Source organism: Perna viridis, chromosome 14, assembly GCF_037379345.1.
Source record: "Perna viridis isolate PV_CMFRI_1.1 ecotype Kerala chromosome 14, ASM3737934v1, whole genome shotgun sequence".
NCBI lineage: Eukaryota > Metazoa > Mollusca > Bivalvia > Mytilida > Mytilidae > Perna > Perna viridis.
Genome location: NC_142458.1, coordinates 12,894,395 through 12,914,451, shown reverse-complemented (window position 1 = coordinate 12,914,451; position 20,057 = coordinate 12,894,395). Strand labels below are relative to the sequence as shown.

Sequence of the window (20,057 nt, the reverse complement as noted above, 5' to 3'; positions counted from 1 at the left end):
GGGATTTGATACATCGAATCTACCCAAAAGAACTTGAGATAAAGGATACTACAGACACTGCGAAGTCAGCCTCATATCTTGACCTTCACTTAGAAATCGATGGTAAAGGAAAACTATTGACAAAACTTTACGACAAACGTGATGACTTGTCAACTTTCATTTCATCTGTGGCAACATCCCTTCGGCACCTGCATATGGCGTGTTCATATCACAAATCATACGTTATGCCAGAGGTTGCCGAAACTACGCAGACCTTTTATATCGCGCTAGAACTCTAACAAATAGGCTTCTGGAACAGGGTTATGTTGATACAAGATTGAAGTCATCAATACAGAAGTTTTATGGTCGTCATCATGAACTCGTGGATCGTTATGGTATATCCATCTGCGCCATGAAAACTGATTTATTCAACGGGTCATAGTTTTCCTTTCCTCGTTTATCTACCCCGGACTTGACTTTTTATGAGCAACTCGGCGGGTGTTTCTAGAAAAGCAGAGGATGCTTACCCTACCGGTGCACATGGTCCATGCTAGATCTGTACATTTTAGAAAACTACACTTTAATCTCCTACTAAATTCAACCAAATTAAACCAAATCAAGAACGATTGATTTATGGTAGAGAAAAAACTACCCAACAAATTATGCTTTTTTCAGTCTATATATACTATTATTTTACTTATCGATAATCATTTCTGCATTTAGATCTGCACTTTTTTAAAATCATACATTTATTCTCTACTTAAAAAAGCCAAATGAAACCAAATACAGTACAATAGCTCTTGCAAAGTGTCAATTTCATCTACAATCTATATACATGTAAACTCCATCTCAAAAGAGCAACCCCCGACTGTAAAAAAAAAAAAAAAAAAAAAAAAAAAAAAAAAAAAAAAAAAAAAAAAAAAAGACCAGGACTGGTTATGTATTCTAAAACGGTCTATGAACAAGAAATAAAACTGAATTGGGAGAGGTTTCACATGCATAAATCACCTCCTGTCTGATTTTTATAGAGACTGCTCCTTAAATAGGAAAAGGAGTTAACATGTACTATATTGTTGTATGTAACACAAATGGATAAGAATATTTCACACATTAATAGTGCAACATCTTCTTATTTGTATTCCATCAGATGGCAAATCTACGAAACGCCTCCGTCATGGTCGACCAAATAGAATTTTCCACGAATTAAAGCGTATATTTTTCTGTAACATTTGCTTGTATGTACAGATTAAAAAAAAATTAATATATTAAATATTTAACGATTTATTTCGTATTGCTCATCTTTGAACCTCTTTTTACTGGACTTGGCATCTAAGATACAGATGTACCTTTGAATACTTCTTGTATACACTTCAATCCTCTTGATCTATTTGATTCAAATGCTGCTGACAAGAGATTACTCCACAAAGCTCATGTACAAACTATCGGAATTTGAAATATTTATATGACAGGTATTTTACTATATAATTCATATATTAAAAGAAATAGTTTCACCGGCCAATGCAATCAATTAAAACATGTTTCCATATATGCTTACTGATGCTCTACAGGAGTTTTGTTTGACGATTTAGTTGTGAGATTACTTCTTTCGTGTTAAAATTAAAAAAATAGTATTCGACTTTTAATTCCGTATTGTCAACTTCCTTTCACTTGTGGCAGCATCCCTTTAGCACCTACATATAAAGTTTTCAATTCACAATTCATACGTTCAGCCAGAGCTTGCCGTTACTACGCAGGCTTTATGTATTGTGCTAGACTTGTGCTCGTGGATCGTTACGGTGTATCCATCTGCATCTTGAAGAATGATTTGTTCAACGTGTCATAGTTTTCCTTTCCACTTTCGTCTATCTGGGGCTTGGCTTTTTATGAGCAACTCGGCGGATGTTTTTAGGGGAGTCCGAGTAGCTTATTTACTTTTTTGTTATTTTTTATGTGTTAATTTGGTTATTTTATTTTCTTTATTTTGTTTGTATGTTTTCCTTGTCTGGTCCTTGTTCCTGGATTACATTCTTTTGTTTTTGTTCGAATCCTGGTTTCCTTGATAATTAATTCCAATGTCTCATTTCCAGGTTATATTCAAAACCGCCCGTAACATATAGAACACGGATACTGCATGGAACAAAAATCAGTTGATTATTATTATCATCATTTATCTCATTTTGTATTGTTAAATAAACAAATTGAAGTACAAATCTGTGTTTTCTTTAATATGTTTCTAATTAAGTAGCACTCCACATAAGAATCATGCAATATGTGATTCATGGTTGTAAAGCCTTCATATTTTTATTTTTGATATTTTGTTTGAAATGTCAAAGTAAACTTAAAGTTACATGTGGTTTTTCATATAACCCATGTTCATAGGAGATAAAAATTATATAGAATGCACTGTAGATTTCAAAATTAAAGGAAATAACTCTGTAAATGACACTCAAATACAATAATCTACTGGATTTACAATGTGGATTATCTCTTAAGAGCAGGAAAATTTGAATAAAGAATTACACATTTCATAGTATAGACCCATAAAACAACTTATTTACAAAAATAAAAAATATGCAGCCTTTTTTTGGGGTGTATCACATTTTTCAGATTTTGCATGATTCTTACAAAGATAGCTACTTAAATCCGATGTGCAACTCCTTTTCCAAATGCCAATTCCACAGGCCAATGACTCCACTAAATAGTTTATCCCGATTCCCGAACAAAATTGTGCAGGCTAAACTTTAAGGAACACGGAATAAGCGTGTAGTGACGTTATTTGAACCCAATGTTGTTTTAACTGATAATTGGACAAGGACAAATGCAACGAGTGTAAAGTCACATTTTGTGAACCTAAATTAACTAGATATTACCTGATAAAACTTGCCATTAGGGAATGAAGACCTTTTACGACAATAGTCATGCTGTTCGTGATATCTATGAACGGTGAATCATGTATTCCGATATGTAAGAAATACAATGTCTAGGACGATAATTCTGGTCCAGATTAGGCATGTGAATCAAGTTAAAGTACATTGTGCATAACACCAATTTGATCAAAATTATTTATGATCCTTTAAATGTATTGAAACGCTCTTATTCATCATTATCCATATCATAAGGTCAGTTAACAATGTTTAACTACTGCGCGTATCCTTTAGACCATACATTAATACTAATATGTCTTTTACAATTGTTTTGTTCAATAATTGGTACTGTAGTAGAAAGAGATTTTCATTGTCATGTAATATATTCTTGTAATATAACATTTCTTTAAACCTGATTTGTTTCTATCAATAGAAAATATATAATCAAAATTGTTAATCAAAATGGGTTCTACCAATTACCATCGTTTTCTCTTGTCTTCCGTAAATGTTGATTTTATCATATATTGCAAAATATGTAGAGCTGTACGTACCTCATGAGTTAATCTGCTGAATCTTTACTTATGTTCAAGTGAACCAAAATAAAATACATATATAACAGTAGAGTAAAATTTGTCTAATCTGAACCCTTTTTAAAACTTTACGGTTGGTCCGTTTTAGACAGATATTCATAGATTTAAGATAAATATTTAAAGGCAACTCTGAAAAGTGTCTCTTTAAGCAGATGTTCGGATCATTCAAGGATTACATAGGACAGTTTGTACTGTATGAAGTTTAAGGAGTTACACAAATTGTATATACGAGTACCCTCAAAAGAAAAAAGAAGCGTATTTGAATTACTATAGCATTTCCTTCTGTGAAGGTTTTCTACATTAATTAAGGAACTGTGAAATATATAAGGAATGACTGTTATATTTTTCTGTCTATGATGAAATAACCCCAATCAAGTGGTGCACACTAAATAATCTGCGTAGCAGAAACTCTTGAATGTGTGGTGTGCATAGAGGTTATTTCAAATAGAGCGAACATATATAACAATCATTCTTAATAATTTGATTTATTCACCAAATTCAACTAGTAAATCATTGGCAAAAGTTTGGTGACATCACAGTCATAACAAAATTTGGTCTGTGAAATGATAACCGATTTTTTTTATCTAATCAGAAACCGTTTTACTTCTGAAATTAAATATACATCAGTTAACCGGGATTGCTCTCCCATTTATTGGTTGTTTTTGGGTTGCATATTTTCGTTTGTTAGGTTTCTATATGCATAATAGGATTAAACCTTTTTTTTTCAGAATTTAGCGATGTGTGAAATCGGACCGTTCACTCACAAAACAAATAAAAGTCCAAAGGACTTTCATGTCAAGTTTGTGTGAGAATGGTCCGATTTTCCACATCGACAAATTCTGAAAAAAAAAAAAACAAACAAACAAACAGAATTTAATTCTTATAATTCCTATCCCTTACTATCTGAAATATATTAGTAGTATATTGAAAACTATCATTCAGTGGACACCCTAAATGGACATTACAAATGATGGCAGTTTACCGACAAAGTAATATGGATGTCAGTTTCAATACTCAAAGTATTTAAGAGCCACTGATAACTGTATCCTTAAAAAAATAAATATACAATGCCGAAAATGAATGGAACATATCAGATTATACCGGTTGAAGCCTCTAAACGGCTCTAATATTTGACAAAGCGATGGTACACATGTTAACGATATGTGCATTGCATTTACACTGTTGTAAGAACTGGCATTGCTGAGGTCGTAAAAGGTGAACAACCAATCATAATGCATAAATAGGCAAACTAATTATATTGGAATTATTTTTTTATATTATTTGAATTATATATTCAATTGAAGTGTTTGTTTTATGGTCTTTAGTTCCGGAGTTATGGAAGCAATTCCTTCATCCGTTCAATGAACCTTGATGTTGCAAGGGAAAATAAACAGTTTTCAAATGCAAATATGAATAAAGCACTTTGATTCATAAAGGCAGTGGGTATGCACATTATTTTCAGGAATCAGTTTCAGTTGTTTGAAACATATGGATTGATTCTTTTAAAACGGGCATTTTTAAAGATTCTTTGTTTTTTCTGTATTGTATACCACATACAATCCTTACATTCCAGTTGTACTGCCCTTTATTGGATCCTTTTTATTTATGTTTCGATACAAATTTAATCGTTAACTTTTGTTACTCCCGTAGTAGTATCAATTCAATTTGGATCCTAAACAATTCGAAAGATCTTTTGGAGACCCTTTTGGAGGACGATTACCCTACCGGTGCTCTTGGTCTATGGTCCCAGTGTCTAGTGGAGTCCGAGTTACTCATTTGCTTTTGTTACTTAGTATGTATTATTTTAGTTCCTTGATGTTCTTTGTTGTATATCTCTGTTTTCCATGTTTAGTCTTTCTCCCTGAATTACTTTCTTATGATTTCTGCTAGAACCTTTGTTCCCTTGACTACTCTTGCTGATCATTTACTTCACTTTCATGAGCATCTTTCATAAGAGGTTTTTTTTTTCCTTTTCAATTAAAAGAAATGCACTTCCCTAGTTCATTTAATAATAAAAGTCCGTTAAAGATACGACGCTTAACTATATAATATAACCTCTATTGTCATTTTTAAAGTATACAAGAAATCAATGTACAAGCCAATGCAACATAAAGTCTTACACACAAGGAACACAAAGCATGTGATTTTTTATGAGTTCATGTTTTTGGTAAGAACATTTAATTTTGGGCTGGATTACATTTGCGGTATGGAATTTTGTGGTTTGAAAAAAATCACACTTCAGATACTGGCAAAGTCTGCCTTATATCATGACTTTCAGTAGGAAATAGACGAAGGAGGAAAATTCATTTATAACAATACGATAAGCGTTATGACATTTTCAATTCGAATTGTCAATTTTCCATAGGTTTGCAGCAACTGTCTTTCCGCCCTGCACGGGGTGTTTTTTAAACATCAGCTGATATGGCATATAAAAGCCTATCGAAGAAATTTGGATTTCCTCTCAAAACAAATATAAGCTCCTAATAAACACAAGCAATGAAATGGGTCACATTATAGCACGGCATGTTAGATATTTGTTCGTATTACATAATACATGTTATCATTATTATCATTATTATTATTATCATTATTATTTTTATTTTGCTACATTTACAATGTATTGCATACGAAATTGTCATTCTAATTTGATTTCATGAACTTTTATTTATAAAAATATGTTTCACTTGTACTTGCCAAGAAATTGACTTTAAAGGGTCTTTAAACAACATGTTGTATGTTTTTCTGGACATCGAAATAAATTCGCATTTACTGTGTTTATTTTAAAAAGGGACTACAGAAATAAACAAAAAGCATTCATTTCCCTTCAAATTTAATTTCAATCCAAATTTAAATGTCCAGTACAATGATAATAGCCATGTCTGCAATGTGGACAGACTAATGCCCAGTACAGTGACAATGGCCATGTATACAATGTGGACGACCTATTTTACAGTCACATTCATCTTTATTATGGCAAACTGAAAATGAAAAGATAAAACAATTTAGTCTTTATCAGTTAAAAATAATTGGAAGTAAATCCCAGTGCTTTCAAAGGACACTTGGTATTTTAGAAGAAAGGCAATGCTTAAAAGCATAGTTAACCATAATATAAGCAAATACTTCTAAGCATCGTTTTGCAATGGTTAATATTACTGTAAATGTATTGAGTTCGCCTTTGACTAATTTTCGCAGAAAATCTTTGGTTGATGTTAAATATATTTGAGGGTACAAAATAAGTATTCGCGAATATACTTATTTAATAGATTAAAAATTAACTTTACAATTACCCCCTCTCTTTAAAACGTAATAGGAGCACGAATACAAATACTTTTTTATCAATGCTTGAAACAAACTCTGCTTAAGTTAGAAGAACTACACTTCACACCGCCCCCGCAATTGCCCCAGTGTTGCCAGGATAAAATTAAAAAAAATCCAAATATTCCATACTTATGCCTAGGTTAGTGGTACAGGTACAGATAGTATCGATGCAATGCAGGTCCCAACCGACGTCACATGACGTCACTGTACAGTCGCCTTGGACCCTGCAGTCTTCAGCAGAAACGGCTAAATTCAGATAGTAATAAAAACAATATAAATATATATTGCAGTTCTATTTTTTTTTAATCCAAAAAGTTATCAACATTGTTGTTATAATATTGTTTAATTACTGTGCAAGTTAGGAAAAAATGACATTATTATTATTAGGCCGTGTTTTCGATTAAAATATCGAAATAATTGTTGAACAAACAATTAAACGGATTTTCTCACTACTACACCAATTAAGACGAAGCAAACTATCCCTGTATTTTTGCCAAGTGGCTGTAAAAAGAGAAATGAGATATAAAAGACTTTAGTTGTTTACCGTCACTACTTTTAGTGAGTAAATAATAGTGTGGTTATAGTGTTAATGGCGTAAGAGCAGCTGGATAAACATAATGTTTCTTTGACCATGATGAATTGAAATTTGTAAATTTATCAAGTTGACATACAGTGTATCAAGAAGAAACTTCTCACCATGAGCATTAGAATCGAATATATAGGTAGATCTGATCTAAAAGTCAATTGTATAAAAGAAGTACTCAAAACACAAACTATCGAAGTAGAAAGAAAACATAACATTCAGAGGTTCTACGATGCACAGTTTAAGGAATAATTCCTCAAAGTCCTACGCAAAAGCGATAAAAAAAATCTTATATTTTGATTTGACATATTTCACGAAAGTGATAATTAATAATAATAATAAAAACAAAACAAAAAAACAAAAAAAAACATCAACAACAACAAAAACTTGACATACATACCAACAATTAAGACTAAGAAAAGAAAAGCAAACTTCATAGTGGTAGAAACCGGGTAATTATGGTATCCTTGTCTTTATATGGACAACTGCGCATGTTTAAAGTTACGCAACAACCAACGTAATGTATATGCCTTTTGACTTTACAATGTTTCTTATCTTTTATTGCATATACATTAAGTGGACCATTTTTTGTTCATATATTCTTAAATATCGACAAAGACTGTTGCAATCATTTGAAGTCTTTTTCATATATCAGCCCTATGTGGACAAATACTCAGTTTACTTCAAAATAATGAGTAATGATTGTTTTTGTTTGTTTGTTTTGCTTTTTTTTGTAAATTGTTCATTGTACGAATAAGATCACTGATTAACCAATTATGACACTATAGCATGCACAGCTATTTAATCACCATTTGCATATTCACCCCGTAATGGAAAAGGTGGTTTGGTGCCCTGAAAACCTAGATTTCACCCGTCATTTCATCTGAAATGCCCGTACCTATTCAGTACCATTATCTCCGGAGACATAATGTCTATTTTGTCAGATTTATTTTGGACTTGACTTGATTATGGATCGGATTAGTGTTCCGTAATTTTGTTACCCGTATTCTAAGTCTCTCAAACAAAATGACCGCAGGAGTCAGCTGAAGTAAAGAAAAATTCATTCACTTTGTCAAATTAATTTAATGTTTATAAACGCCATTAGCAATCTATAAGCGTACCTTCAGCAAGTTAAACAGAATCAAAATGGAACGCTCCAAAATACCGAAAACAAATTTATAATGGTATGGGGGGTTAATTTTTATTTTCTATTTGAATCATGTCATGTTGTTCCAAAGATAAACGTTACAGTCATGCAAATTGTATCATTATCTATACCATAGTATACTTTCATGTAGCGTGTAAGTTTTTTTTATTTGGGGATGCAATGTTCACGTACGTTTAAGGGCCATCGTGGTTGATTTTATTATCACATGATGCACAATCCCGAAATATATATGTATAACAACCTTTCAAGTTTTGCTCAGAAAATTGCATGTTGTGTAACTCTACGATACAAGTCCTTCAATTTTATATCACCCCGCCCCCGCATTTTTAATTCAATGATTTCAATTTCCATGTACTTGTTATGGTTTGCTTACAGCCATGTTTCCCCCGATTGAGATTATCCATGGAAATAATAATTTTAGCTCCTTGTTACAGATTAAAGAAGAAGTTCCCTAAAATTGTTCAACTGTAATCCTTGTACGTTTTTATCCATAAATAATAACTCTTCTGGCGTAAGACATTTAACTGGCTGATAATTCCTACAACCAGATGTATATCATTCTGGAGTTCTAAACTATCTAAGTTTGCTGAATACATATCAATGACTAATGCTGTTTCAGTAATTGCAATAATTATTAAGTAATCATTTGATGAAATTAAATGGTGTGTTTCATGAATTTGAATTTTTCAAGGAAAATTATGCAAATCTAGAATGACAACAAATTAATTTCATCGGTCCGATATTTTAACCGTTTGTTTGTTTATTGGGGTTTAACGTCCGAGCAGCAATATTTCAGCTATATTCAGACAATGAACATGAAATGGATAATAAAATGAACATGAAATGAAAAAAAAAGGATGGGTCACAAGGACAATAGGTTCTACAAATTTTGATTGCCACTGGAAAAAGGGGGATGGGTAAGGTCGGGCAATTTAGCCTCCTGTGGCGGAGCGCAAAGATTCCTACTCCTATCGAATGCCACAGCAGGGTTCTTTAACGTGCGAGGAACGTGGCATCTTTCCCAACACGGTGCACCACTATGGTTTGCGGTCAGGTTTTCCGTATTATAGCCTGAAAACCCCAGCATGTAACACGCCAGGGGTACCCCATTCCACCACCTGGGGCACACATCCCAGTTGCTCTGTGGGCAGAGCGCCTAACCCCCGGCTAGGTTTCTGAGCACTATTCAGTCGCCTTATACGACAAGCTTAGCGCTGCTGCAGGCCTATTGTTTTAAAACCCGGAACTGCACGGGGCTTATTTTACCGAAATTCTCATTTCAGACATCTTTTTGGTACATAATGTGTGTGTTTTCAATCTCACGCCAGACGAATTAGAATGAAAATTATCATATAGTTCCACAACATACGTGACGTCACGTAACACTCCGCCGAAAAAAAAGTCCCAAAAGAAAACTTTGAAGCGCTTATAAAACTTACATATTTACGTTAGGAAAACCTAAGATAAAAGAAAACTAACCACTTACACTTAAGCAAAACAGCGGTTAACAAATTAATTTAACCGCTCGAAGAGATAAGCATAACAGACTCCCCTTCGTTGAAAAAAATAATCTGATAGTATTACTTAAAAAGGTAAGAGGTTCAGACGTGCATGGTTACTATTTTTACATGGTTGTTTAATTTGTTCAAGATTGACGTCAGAATATTAGTCATTATTTCAATTATTTTCTCCTCGACAGTCTCTTCATACAGTTTTCTTTTGCTGCTGCTCGTAGTTTACTTGATTTTATTTCTTGGTGCATTTTAAAGTGTAGACTTTGGGATTGATGTTGTTGGAAATAGTGTATAGATTGGGTCATGATTGGTTAGATTTTAGATGATATAACAACTATTAGTAACCGGTAAACTTTTAAAAGTCAATAACTGGTGCCATAAACCATGTGCTACCAAGAGTAATCGTAGCCAAAGATATTTATATCAGCTTATTTGTGATACTGTTATATTTTAACCGTTTTCATTCAGATTTTGCATTTAATTTTCTAATACTTGATCTCAATCAAATTTGACAGTAAAAACACCCATTGAGAAGACACCTTTGGTATAGTATTGAAATCGTTTCATGCAAATTTATGGAAAATTTCATCCCCAACAAAAAAGATTTGTTTCCTTCTGCTTGTTGTTTTTTTTCCGTGACACTACAATAATCATCCATCACGTATAAAAAAGGCATTTAATCTTCCGTGAGCAATCAAATTTGACAGACTAATTTGTTGTTATTAAGCTGGAAGGAAGTTTTTCAAACTTCGTCCGATGATAAAGATGACATTTATATTCAAACGTAATCATAACAACTCCGGACGTCTCTTTTTGGCCAATAATAGCCATTTAGGTAGAGCATCGTAGGATACCCTTGCATCCAATTTCAGTAACCATATTTTCAAACTATAACTATCTTCAAATGAAACTTGATTATTGCTCTAGTTTACAGTTGCATTCTATGTTTTGGAATTCAATAAAAAAAAAGCATCAAGCAAAATATCAGATTGCTTTGGTAAATAGTTTCAGAGTAGCTGTAAGAGCAATCAAGGGGAAATGTAACAAAACATTTTGCGCGATAAAATGAACTTACGAACAGACGGACACCATAATTACCATATACCTCTCGCAAAGACGGAGAAAAGAATCTGATTCTTTTGTGGATGTCCGTCTTTTGTAAATGGTTATATTTGTTGCCTATTGTTGAATGTTCAATCGCTAATGTACTGCCATAATGAGTATACCAGCTAATACCAGTACATGATTTTTTCAATAGCATACACCAATGTTTGGAAAACAAATGTTGCCCTGAATAAAAGGCGAGAGTGGTTATAGAATACATTTATAATTTAAAATCAAACATATGAATATACTAATGTAAATACAATATTTCAAGTAAAACAATTTAAGAAAGAGCAATTCTTGATCTTAAAGAGTATAATACTTGTACATCTGATTATATGCATGTAGTAAGTAAGAGAACAGGGATGGGATATTTGAATATCGTATAGCGGGTGGAGATTTTCAACCTGGAAAATGGGTAATTAGTTTACAAATTGAACTTTATAAAAAAAACCAAACAAACAAGAAACAAAACAAAATAATAATAATAATAATAATAATAATAATAATAATAATGATCAAAGTTGAGGAATCTGAAACTTATATTAACGTTGTTCATGTGATAACACTATTCACAATCACAATCATTTAATAATATATTAAATTAAAATGCCATGAATGTTATATGGGGTTATAAAATACAAAATTCTCTATGGAATTTTTAACAAAAGAATGGGGAATGTGCGAAGGAAATGGTGAAATGGAAAATGTGTACCACTCAAGTGCTATATCACATACATGTGCGGCAAAAAATTCAATTCGGAGGTAATGAAAAACATTTAAAACTGACAAAAGTTCAATAACGTCATGTCATGCATGTCATTCATTTCGAATATTCAAATTAAGAAGTTAGTGAAAAATTTACATTATATATATTAAGACTGAAATGAAAGCATGCAGTATGTAACAGGTACATGTTTATCAATTACGAACAATACAAGTACATATGTGTGAACCATGTCCGTTTTACAGATATCGGTAAAATGTCACAACCATGATACGACAAAGTAATAATTAAAGATTTGTGAATCCATTTGAAAGATTGATCAAGGGAACCAAGATTCTAGCGAACAACAAAAGATTGTAATCCAGGGACAAAGACCTGAAGTAGCACTAAATATACATAGAGTAAAGCAAGTTAAATGAAATCCTGAAAATGAAAATCATTCTGTTGGTTTTTATTGAGGGTTTCACTTAAAGTTTGTTTAAATATTACTTAATCAAGTTTCGTTCCATAATGGAACTACATTAAAGTTTTAGAAACAACATTTTATAGTACACATATGAATATAAACACTGATGATTCTAATCGTAATTAAAATAAGAAATGGAGATAGGGCAATGGGAAACATGGACTGTTATGGTGTATTGTGTAAATGGGAACAATATACAATCCTAGAACGGGAGTTTCGTATCAAATCCATAAATAATTCTGTCCTGAAAAAAAGTCAATCATGTCTGAACTTAACGGGAGAATAAACAACCACACAGATCGAGGACAGTAATGTCATGTTTTGGAATGATATTGCGAAACTTTATGTGAAACCAACAGGAGTTTTATTGTCAAAATTTCGGAACGTGAATAAGTTTTATAAATATGCTAGATTTTAATCAAACAATAATCGTCCATTGAGGAAAAGTGTAATTAAACCATATTAATTCTAGCCTTGGATATCACGAAAACCTGTCTAAACATTCATTTCATGAAGTCCTTTTGTATTTAATTCAAATGTACTATTAATCTCGGTAAACAAAATCAATTTTAAAGTTCATTAAAGTTCAGTTCAGACAGATTTCACAGTGGTAAAAAAAATATAATCAATACAACATATATGCTGATCGGAGTACTAACAAAATATAGGTCAAAACTACCTTTGCTTATAACAACAAACAATGTGAACATAATCCATATACTGTACAGATAATGTGCTCTATATTCTGTCAAATATATCAAAACATTGATATTTAAAACTGGTTATGAACAGTGTGTTTATATTAAAACGTAACACTTGAATCATATCTGTTAAAAATGTGCATTTGGGTTTTAAGTGTGTAAATAAAAAAATGAGATGAGAAATTAAGGTTTGGAATCGAGATGTTTGGTTTTCTGGAACAAAACAAGAGGCTTTCTGGAGCCTGAATCACTCACCTGGTTAAATGTTTGCTTTTCAATGGCAATACCTCTAGTAAGGAATTATCCGACAATTTTGACTCCATGAAAACTTTGGTAGGACTTATCATGAGGAAAATTTCATCAAACAAAAGTTTTATTCTATGTAGTATAATTTTCAAGATATTGACTGAAAACTGCAAAAAACCTTTTTTTTTGCTTTTCAAGGGCAATAACTCTTATACGGAGTCGTGTGACAACTTTGATCCCGGAGACTTTTGTAGGCCTTATAATAAGACGGAGACTTTTGTAGGCCTTATAATAAGAATCATTTCAGCAATTGAAAGTTTCATTCTATCTATCATAGTTTACCAGATATAGGCTGAAAACTGTAAAAAAAAAGTCATTTTTCATCTCTCAAGGGCAATAACCCTTGCATGGAGTCGTCTGATAACTTTGATCCCTGGAGCGTTTTGTATGCCTTTTATTAAGGATATTTAAGCAAATAAAATATATTGGCCAAACTTAACGGTTTTGGAGATATATGCAAAAAAAAACTACTGTACGACCCCTATGTTCTATTTTCATTAATGACGACCATGAATCCAAAAGGTCATTGTGTTAAGGATACCCTACAAAACAAAAATAACAACTTTCATTTAATTCTATATAGTTGTTTTTGAGGAGATGATTTTTGAAAGTAATAACATCAAAAACAGAAAAAAAGCCGTCTAAACAGGGATATTATTCCAACATGGGTCAACAGATTTTCACCAAAATTTGACCACAGATAGATCTCATCATGCTAAATACTTTTTATCTACGGCCAACTAGCTAAAAAATGAGTGCTTTTTTTCAAATGGTAAGGACGGACTGTGTTTATTTGTAAGCAATGTGAAATTAAGAGTTGGAAATTGCGTCTATATATCTCAAAAACAAGATAATATCATTAATATGGGAAATGGATCCCGAGTTAGCGGTTGTTGTCATTTGTCAAAAGTTCAGTTGTGTGTGTTACGCACAGATGGTATGAAAGAGTAATCAAGGGAACCCAGGAAATTTACTGGAATTAAAAAAAAACATGTTAAAAAGTGTTTTTGTACTAATATCTGCAATTGTGTGCATTGTATGCAAGACAAAAATGTATATAAATGTTAATTTTAGCTTAAACTGTGCCAGAGCTTGTCGTATTTTGCAGACTTTTTGTATCGCGCCAGACTTTTTACAATTAGGCTTTTATAAGTTTTTAGTGGAGTCTAAAGTGTCCATTTATTTATACATACTCTGTATGTATTGTTTTGATTTGTGTTCTTTGTTGTGTTTGTCTGTTTTCGAAAAAGTAATCAAGGGAACCAAGGTTATAGCGGTAATCAAAAGAATGTAATCCAGGGACAAAGACCAGACATGGAAAACAGACATACACAACAACGAACATAAAGTAACTAAAATCATATATACAAAGTAACAAAAGTAAATGAGCAACTCGGACTCCACTAAAAAACTGGGAGCATGAACCAGGTGCACCGATCCGGTAGGGAAAACGATGAAAAAACTAAGATAGGAAATGGTATTTATATTTAAGCGTTTGGAAGAATCAGAGAATCGGTTTCACATTGTAGGAAGAAATTCCTTTCGATAGTGTAAATTGACTATATATACCATCATAAATAAGAGTGAAGACACAACTGTCCATTTGATTTTGTTGAAAATATCAATATTTTTTATATTGTTACGGGAAAATATTCATACTGTGGGTATTTTAGATAGAACAAAAATAGTATATTGGCAGACCGGTAGTTTTCTGGCAAGCATTATAAGATTGTTCACATGAAGTAGAAATGTTGAAGAAGGTTTGGAATTGTAACTTTTATGTCGAGTATCGCACACGAGGCTTACGATAGATATTCAGTCAAACAGTAAACGGCATCAGAAAGGCTCCCATAATTGGATCAGGGAAGTAAATTCAAAGTGAAAGTAGCCTTTAAATTGGAAAAAGAAAGATTTAAAAAAAACAAAGACAAAATAATTTAAAAAAAAAACAGAATACTTGATGGCATCTAAATCCGATATGCATAATTATTTTTCTTATTATTAATTGTTTGCCTTTCCTTTTCAGTCCCCTTTTTTTTTATAATTTTGCAAACGAAAAAAAATGTATAAGTGCGATGCTCGCTGGTAGACTGTGCCTAATTTGTTCTATTTCTTTACTATGATATTTTAAGCTAAGAATATGGAGGGTTCATTGTGTGAAAAGAAAAAAAAGGAGGTTTCGTAGAGGATAGTGAGTTAGGGTTTGATGCGATAAAAGAGTAATCAAGGGAACCAATTTTGTAACGGTAATCAAAAGAATATAATCCAGGGGAAAAGGCCAGACATAGAAAACAGACATACACATCAAAGAACATAAAGTAACTAAAATCATACATACAAAAGCAAATGAGCAAATCGGACTCCACTAAAAACTGGGAACATAGACCAGGTAAAAAGTATTGTATCAGGGTGCGCACCAAACGAAACATACTTCATAAAAGGTACATTTTAACTTACAGAGTGAAAACCATGATTAACCCAGGGGAGATATGTTCACACGTAATATTTGAAAAGCCGATTTTATTAAATGGTTAATTAATATTTTGTTAAACATACTTAAACAGAAACAAGATACACAAGTCATATCTTCCATATTCACTATGAAAATTTACTTTTTCCTATGTAAGAATTTTGTTCTTGTTTTCATTTGCCTACTTTGCAGTCTGGCCTAGAGTAGTCTTTCAGAACACATATTACTTAGTGAAAGGTACATTTTATTTTTTCGTTCACATTTTCTTTTAAACCAGTTCATACTTGATCCCAACAGAGCATGATAAAGCTAAGACTCGGTACTTTTCGGAGCACTTCGTCGTTATCCGATTATTAACATGCTTATGTTTATGAATCATGATTGCCTAGTTCAAAATCGTGATGTTACATTTCGGCTATCTGTATAAATGACCTATGGAAACTGCTCTTATCACAAAGATTATTTGTCGTTTCTGAAAGTGTCAGACAAGAGAAAGAAATAATCATGAAGGTTGTCATCATTTTAGCTGCTCTCGTTGCTGGTAAGTTGGTAACAATATATTTTAAAGTATTATATGTATTTATAATTGTAATTTCGACGATTAATTATCATTGTGTTCTGATTTTTTTTTACTCTCTGGTTTTTCTCCAATAGTGTAAAATTCGATCGTTTTTTTTTTGTTTAATTTTTAACTGGAATTAAAGTTTATGATGTGATGAACTGTAACAAAAACTGTGTAACAAAATAAAGGATGTCCGACCGATGGCCCAATAACCAACACGTGAATGACAACTGAAACATAATTTTGAATTTCTCTAGTCTAACATAGCTGTTTTAAAATTTCATAGTAAAACATATACCAAATGTCAATGTAGGGTAATGGATGCCTATTCCAAATGTCAAATAAGAATAATTTGTGGGCTGAAAACATATCGTTAAATGACATCAAATTGACAAATTTGAAAATATATAATCCGGCTGTTTTGTTTTTTTATAATCATATTTGAAGAATGTACAATACACTTATCTTCAAAGGGAATACCTAAATAAAACAAAAAATTATCAGATATTGATATTATTGACAATAGAGCAGCATAGATACAGGGAAAATTGTTCAAAAGTTCCACCTGTAAGTTGTTCAATTTAAATTGATCATAATGATTTGGTTTACTTTTTAACATAGAGTAAGACTCGCTTTTAATCGAAAGCTGGTATCGGCACCTTACCTGATGCTAACACATTTGTGTAAAACAACACCTACTAGGCAGTTGAGACACAACTAAAACAAAAGGGACATCCCAACTACCGAACAATGTACTTCGAGAACATATTTATAAAAACAAGTCAAGTACTATATATGACTAGGCTAGGTTATAAGCTGGTGAAGCCTTACTGATATACATATCACTCCTAGGTCCAAGTATACTTGAGGTATTTTTAACCTTATAGCGTTGTAGTTTTTAGTGGTCTCGCAAGGTGTCACTATGAACAGTTTTTATATTTCATTTTCACCTTTTATCAATAATTTCAGTTGCCATGTGCGAAGTATGCAGAGATGACGGCGATTGTGATCACGAAACATGTGCCACTAACGGCTGGAGTGTACATTGTATCAGTGGTCACTGTACATGTACCCAAGATTCAGGAAGTGGTGAGTTCATGTTTGGTGAATTTATCATCTCGACAGAACAGTTGTAGTTTCGACAAGATAGTTTTTTTCTCTGGGCGACACAACTGACACATTTAAATTTTTTGTGAAGGAATTTAATCAAAGAATTAGAGTAAAATCAGATAATAAAAAAGTTGAAAGTCTAGAAGCAATTTTTAAACACATTTTGAAGGTATATGCATAATACTTTTTATGTGATCTATGTGAATTGTAGATGCGTACCTCTAGCATAAAATTCTTTATATATTTTGTTTTATGTATTGCTTGTGCAGCTAGTTGTTTCCTTTAACAATTAGTGAATAGGAAGCATCAGGATATAATTAGAATTTCGATGTTATCTGTAACTAGAAATTTTAAAATAAATGTGCTATTAATATTAAAAAATAATATTAATCAGTTCAAATACGCCATATTTAACTTAATGTATATTTATATCAGTTCTATTATTTTCGTTTTTGCTTTCAGGATGCACATCAAAGGATGACTGCCCAGACTGTGACAGAGGCAACAAACATTGTATCGACAGCAGATGTCGTTGCACCAGATTTTAATTTTAGCTCAACTTGGAACATTGCAATAAACATGGTTGTATTCTTTCTTCAAATGTTTAATTTGGTTATATATTGAATTTATCCATGTAAAAGAACATTATTTGGGGGGAAAATGCACAATATATAACAATATAAAAGCGTCGGCAGTGGGATTATTTCAAAGAGTAATCAAGGGAACCAAGGTTACAGAAGTAATCAAAATAATGTAATCCAGGGACAAAGACCAGACATAAAAAAACTCACACAACCAGAAACATAAAGTAACTAAAATCATACATACAAAGTAACAAAGCAAATGAGCAACTCGGATTCCATTAAAAACTGGGAGCATGGACCAGGTGCACCAAAAGAGTAAGCGTCCTCTGTTTTTCTAGGAACACCCGCCGAGTTGCTCATAAAAAGTAAAGTCCGGGGTAGAAAAACGAGGAAAGGAAAACTATGCAAATGCACAAAATTCCAAGACTATGGAATAAATTTTAACACATGAAACAAGTACGATCTAAAAGATTACACATAAACAAATAAAGATAAGGGAAACAAAACGTCACATGATAAAAAGAAAATAATAATAACTAAAGCACTAAATGTATCAATATGAACGCCTACGAACAACGTCAGGCAAGCGTGTCCTGCCCCACTAGCGGTCCCAACCATATACCATATTACATGTTAAGAGTATCCGATAATAACGTTGCTCCTCGACACGTAACAAACACTATTCACCCTAGGTCGAAATCTTACATTTTAACTACGAATCATGATACAAACGTAGTAAATCACTATGAAGTATTGGAAACATATCTGAAATTGACAAAATTGGCTAAGGATTAAGGTAACAAAAGAATTTCCATAAAACAAAGCCATTTTCAATAACTTTTTAAACTGGCAGAACTTGAACTTGATTTCACAAAGCCATAAATCACTCGATATAATTTAAGAAAAGGTCAAAATGTACTTGACGATTTCAAGGGAAATAAAATGTAAATCTCTCTGAACTTACGTACACGGTAACATAACGTTTCCAAATAATAGATAGAATACGTTTAATAAAAATATCAATATTTATTTCAGCCGGATCTGCGTACGAATATTCGAGTATAAAGGATTCCGTCGTGACAAGTAAAACATTCTATTCGGACACACAAATTTAAACATTCTTTAGCAAATCAATGTACACAATTTCAGTTCTGTGAGCGAGAGGATATCGCACTGCTTATTGTCGCGATTATTTGTCATTTTTTTCCCATTTTGTACGAAAAAAAGGATGTGTTCCTAAAATAAATATTGTCTCCCAAGATTACCATACCATGATCAATATATCTTTTGTACTCTTTTGCCTACCGATTTTACCCATTTTCCCCAAGCCAATTTGTTCTATCTATTTGTCTTGCAATATACAATTAACAATAATTAAAGCCGACGTTTTTCGCTATAAACCCTTGTTTAATTCTATCGGACATGCCTGTATCAAATAAGGACCATCCCCATTTTTGTTCCGACTTTCTGCTTTTTGCCTTGATCTTGCATTTTGTTATGAACTTTCCTTTTGACTGTTGCCTAGAGTTTATCATATCAGTAAATTAGTTTCACATATTTTACCCAGCACCACGTTTCATCTCTTGTGTGCTTCAAATATTTTAGGAAAGAGTGTCTTGTGAATGTTCTACGACACAAAAGGCAGATATAGTTCTATAGTTAGTTTTCGAATTAAGAATTAGTACATAATATATTGGGAGTTTCATTCATGTCTACAGAGGTTATTGTACATTCCGGAGAGCAAAATGTAGAAATCTAAGACACCCAAGATTTATAGTTATAGGTCTTAAATGATTTTTTTTCAACGTTAAACACATTGACATCTTATCACGAAGTGTCTTAGAATTTCTATTCTTGCATGGGGTAGTAATGAAAGACATGCTAAAAAATTGTTTTAGTATGTTTTAAGTACATAGATAGGTAGATAAATAGATAGATAGATAGATAGATAGATAGATAGATAGATAGATAGATAGATAATGTTGAAAAATGTCCTGATGCCCTTTTGTTG

The 20,057-nt window shown here is 32.3% G+C and overlaps 1 protein-coding gene and 1 long non-coding RNA gene across 2 annotated transcripts; one reads left to right on the top strand and one right to left on the bottom strand.

The window, feature by feature from the left end:
- Positions 1 to 6,246: 6,246 nt before the first annotated feature.
- LOC148598252 (uncharacterized) lies at positions 6,247 to 7,892 on the bottom strand. The gene is made up of 3 exons (XR_015918707.1): positions 7,735 to 7,892; positions 6,881 to 6,997; positions 6,247 to 6,411 (listed from the first exon to the last, which is right to left on the bottom strand). It is a non-coding gene; the product is annotated as an uncharacterized LOC148598252 (long non-coding RNA).
- Positions 7,893 to 16,171: 8,279 nt separating this feature from the next.
- On the top strand, positions 16,172 to 18,057 carry LOC148598251 (serine protease inhibitor Cvsi-2-like). Its single transcript, XM_088562079.1, has 3 exons — positions 16,172 to 16,331; positions 17,322 to 17,441; positions 17,925 to 18,057. Exons 1-3 carry the CDS (start codon positions 16,295 to 16,297, stop codon positions 18,008 to 18,010), a joined length of 243 nt encoding a protein of 80 aa, XP_088418205.1. The 5' UTR covers positions 16,172 to 16,294; the 3' UTR covers positions 18,011 to 18,057.
- The last annotated feature ends 2,000 nt before the right edge of the window (positions 18,058 to 20,057 follow it).

Coding starts and splice junctions, on each gene's coding strand:
- LOC148598251 (XM_088562079.1), top strand. CDS start 16,295: ATGAAGGTTGTCATCATTTTAGCTGCTCTCGTTGCTG. Junction 16,332..17,321: donor TTTAGCTGCTCTCGTTGCTG/GTAAGTTGGTAA, acceptor CAATAATTTCAG/TTGCCATGTGCGAAGTATGC. Junction 17,442..17,924: donor TACCCAAGATTCAGGAAGTG/GTGAGTTCATGT, acceptor TTTTGCTTTCAG/GATGCACATCAAAGGATGAC.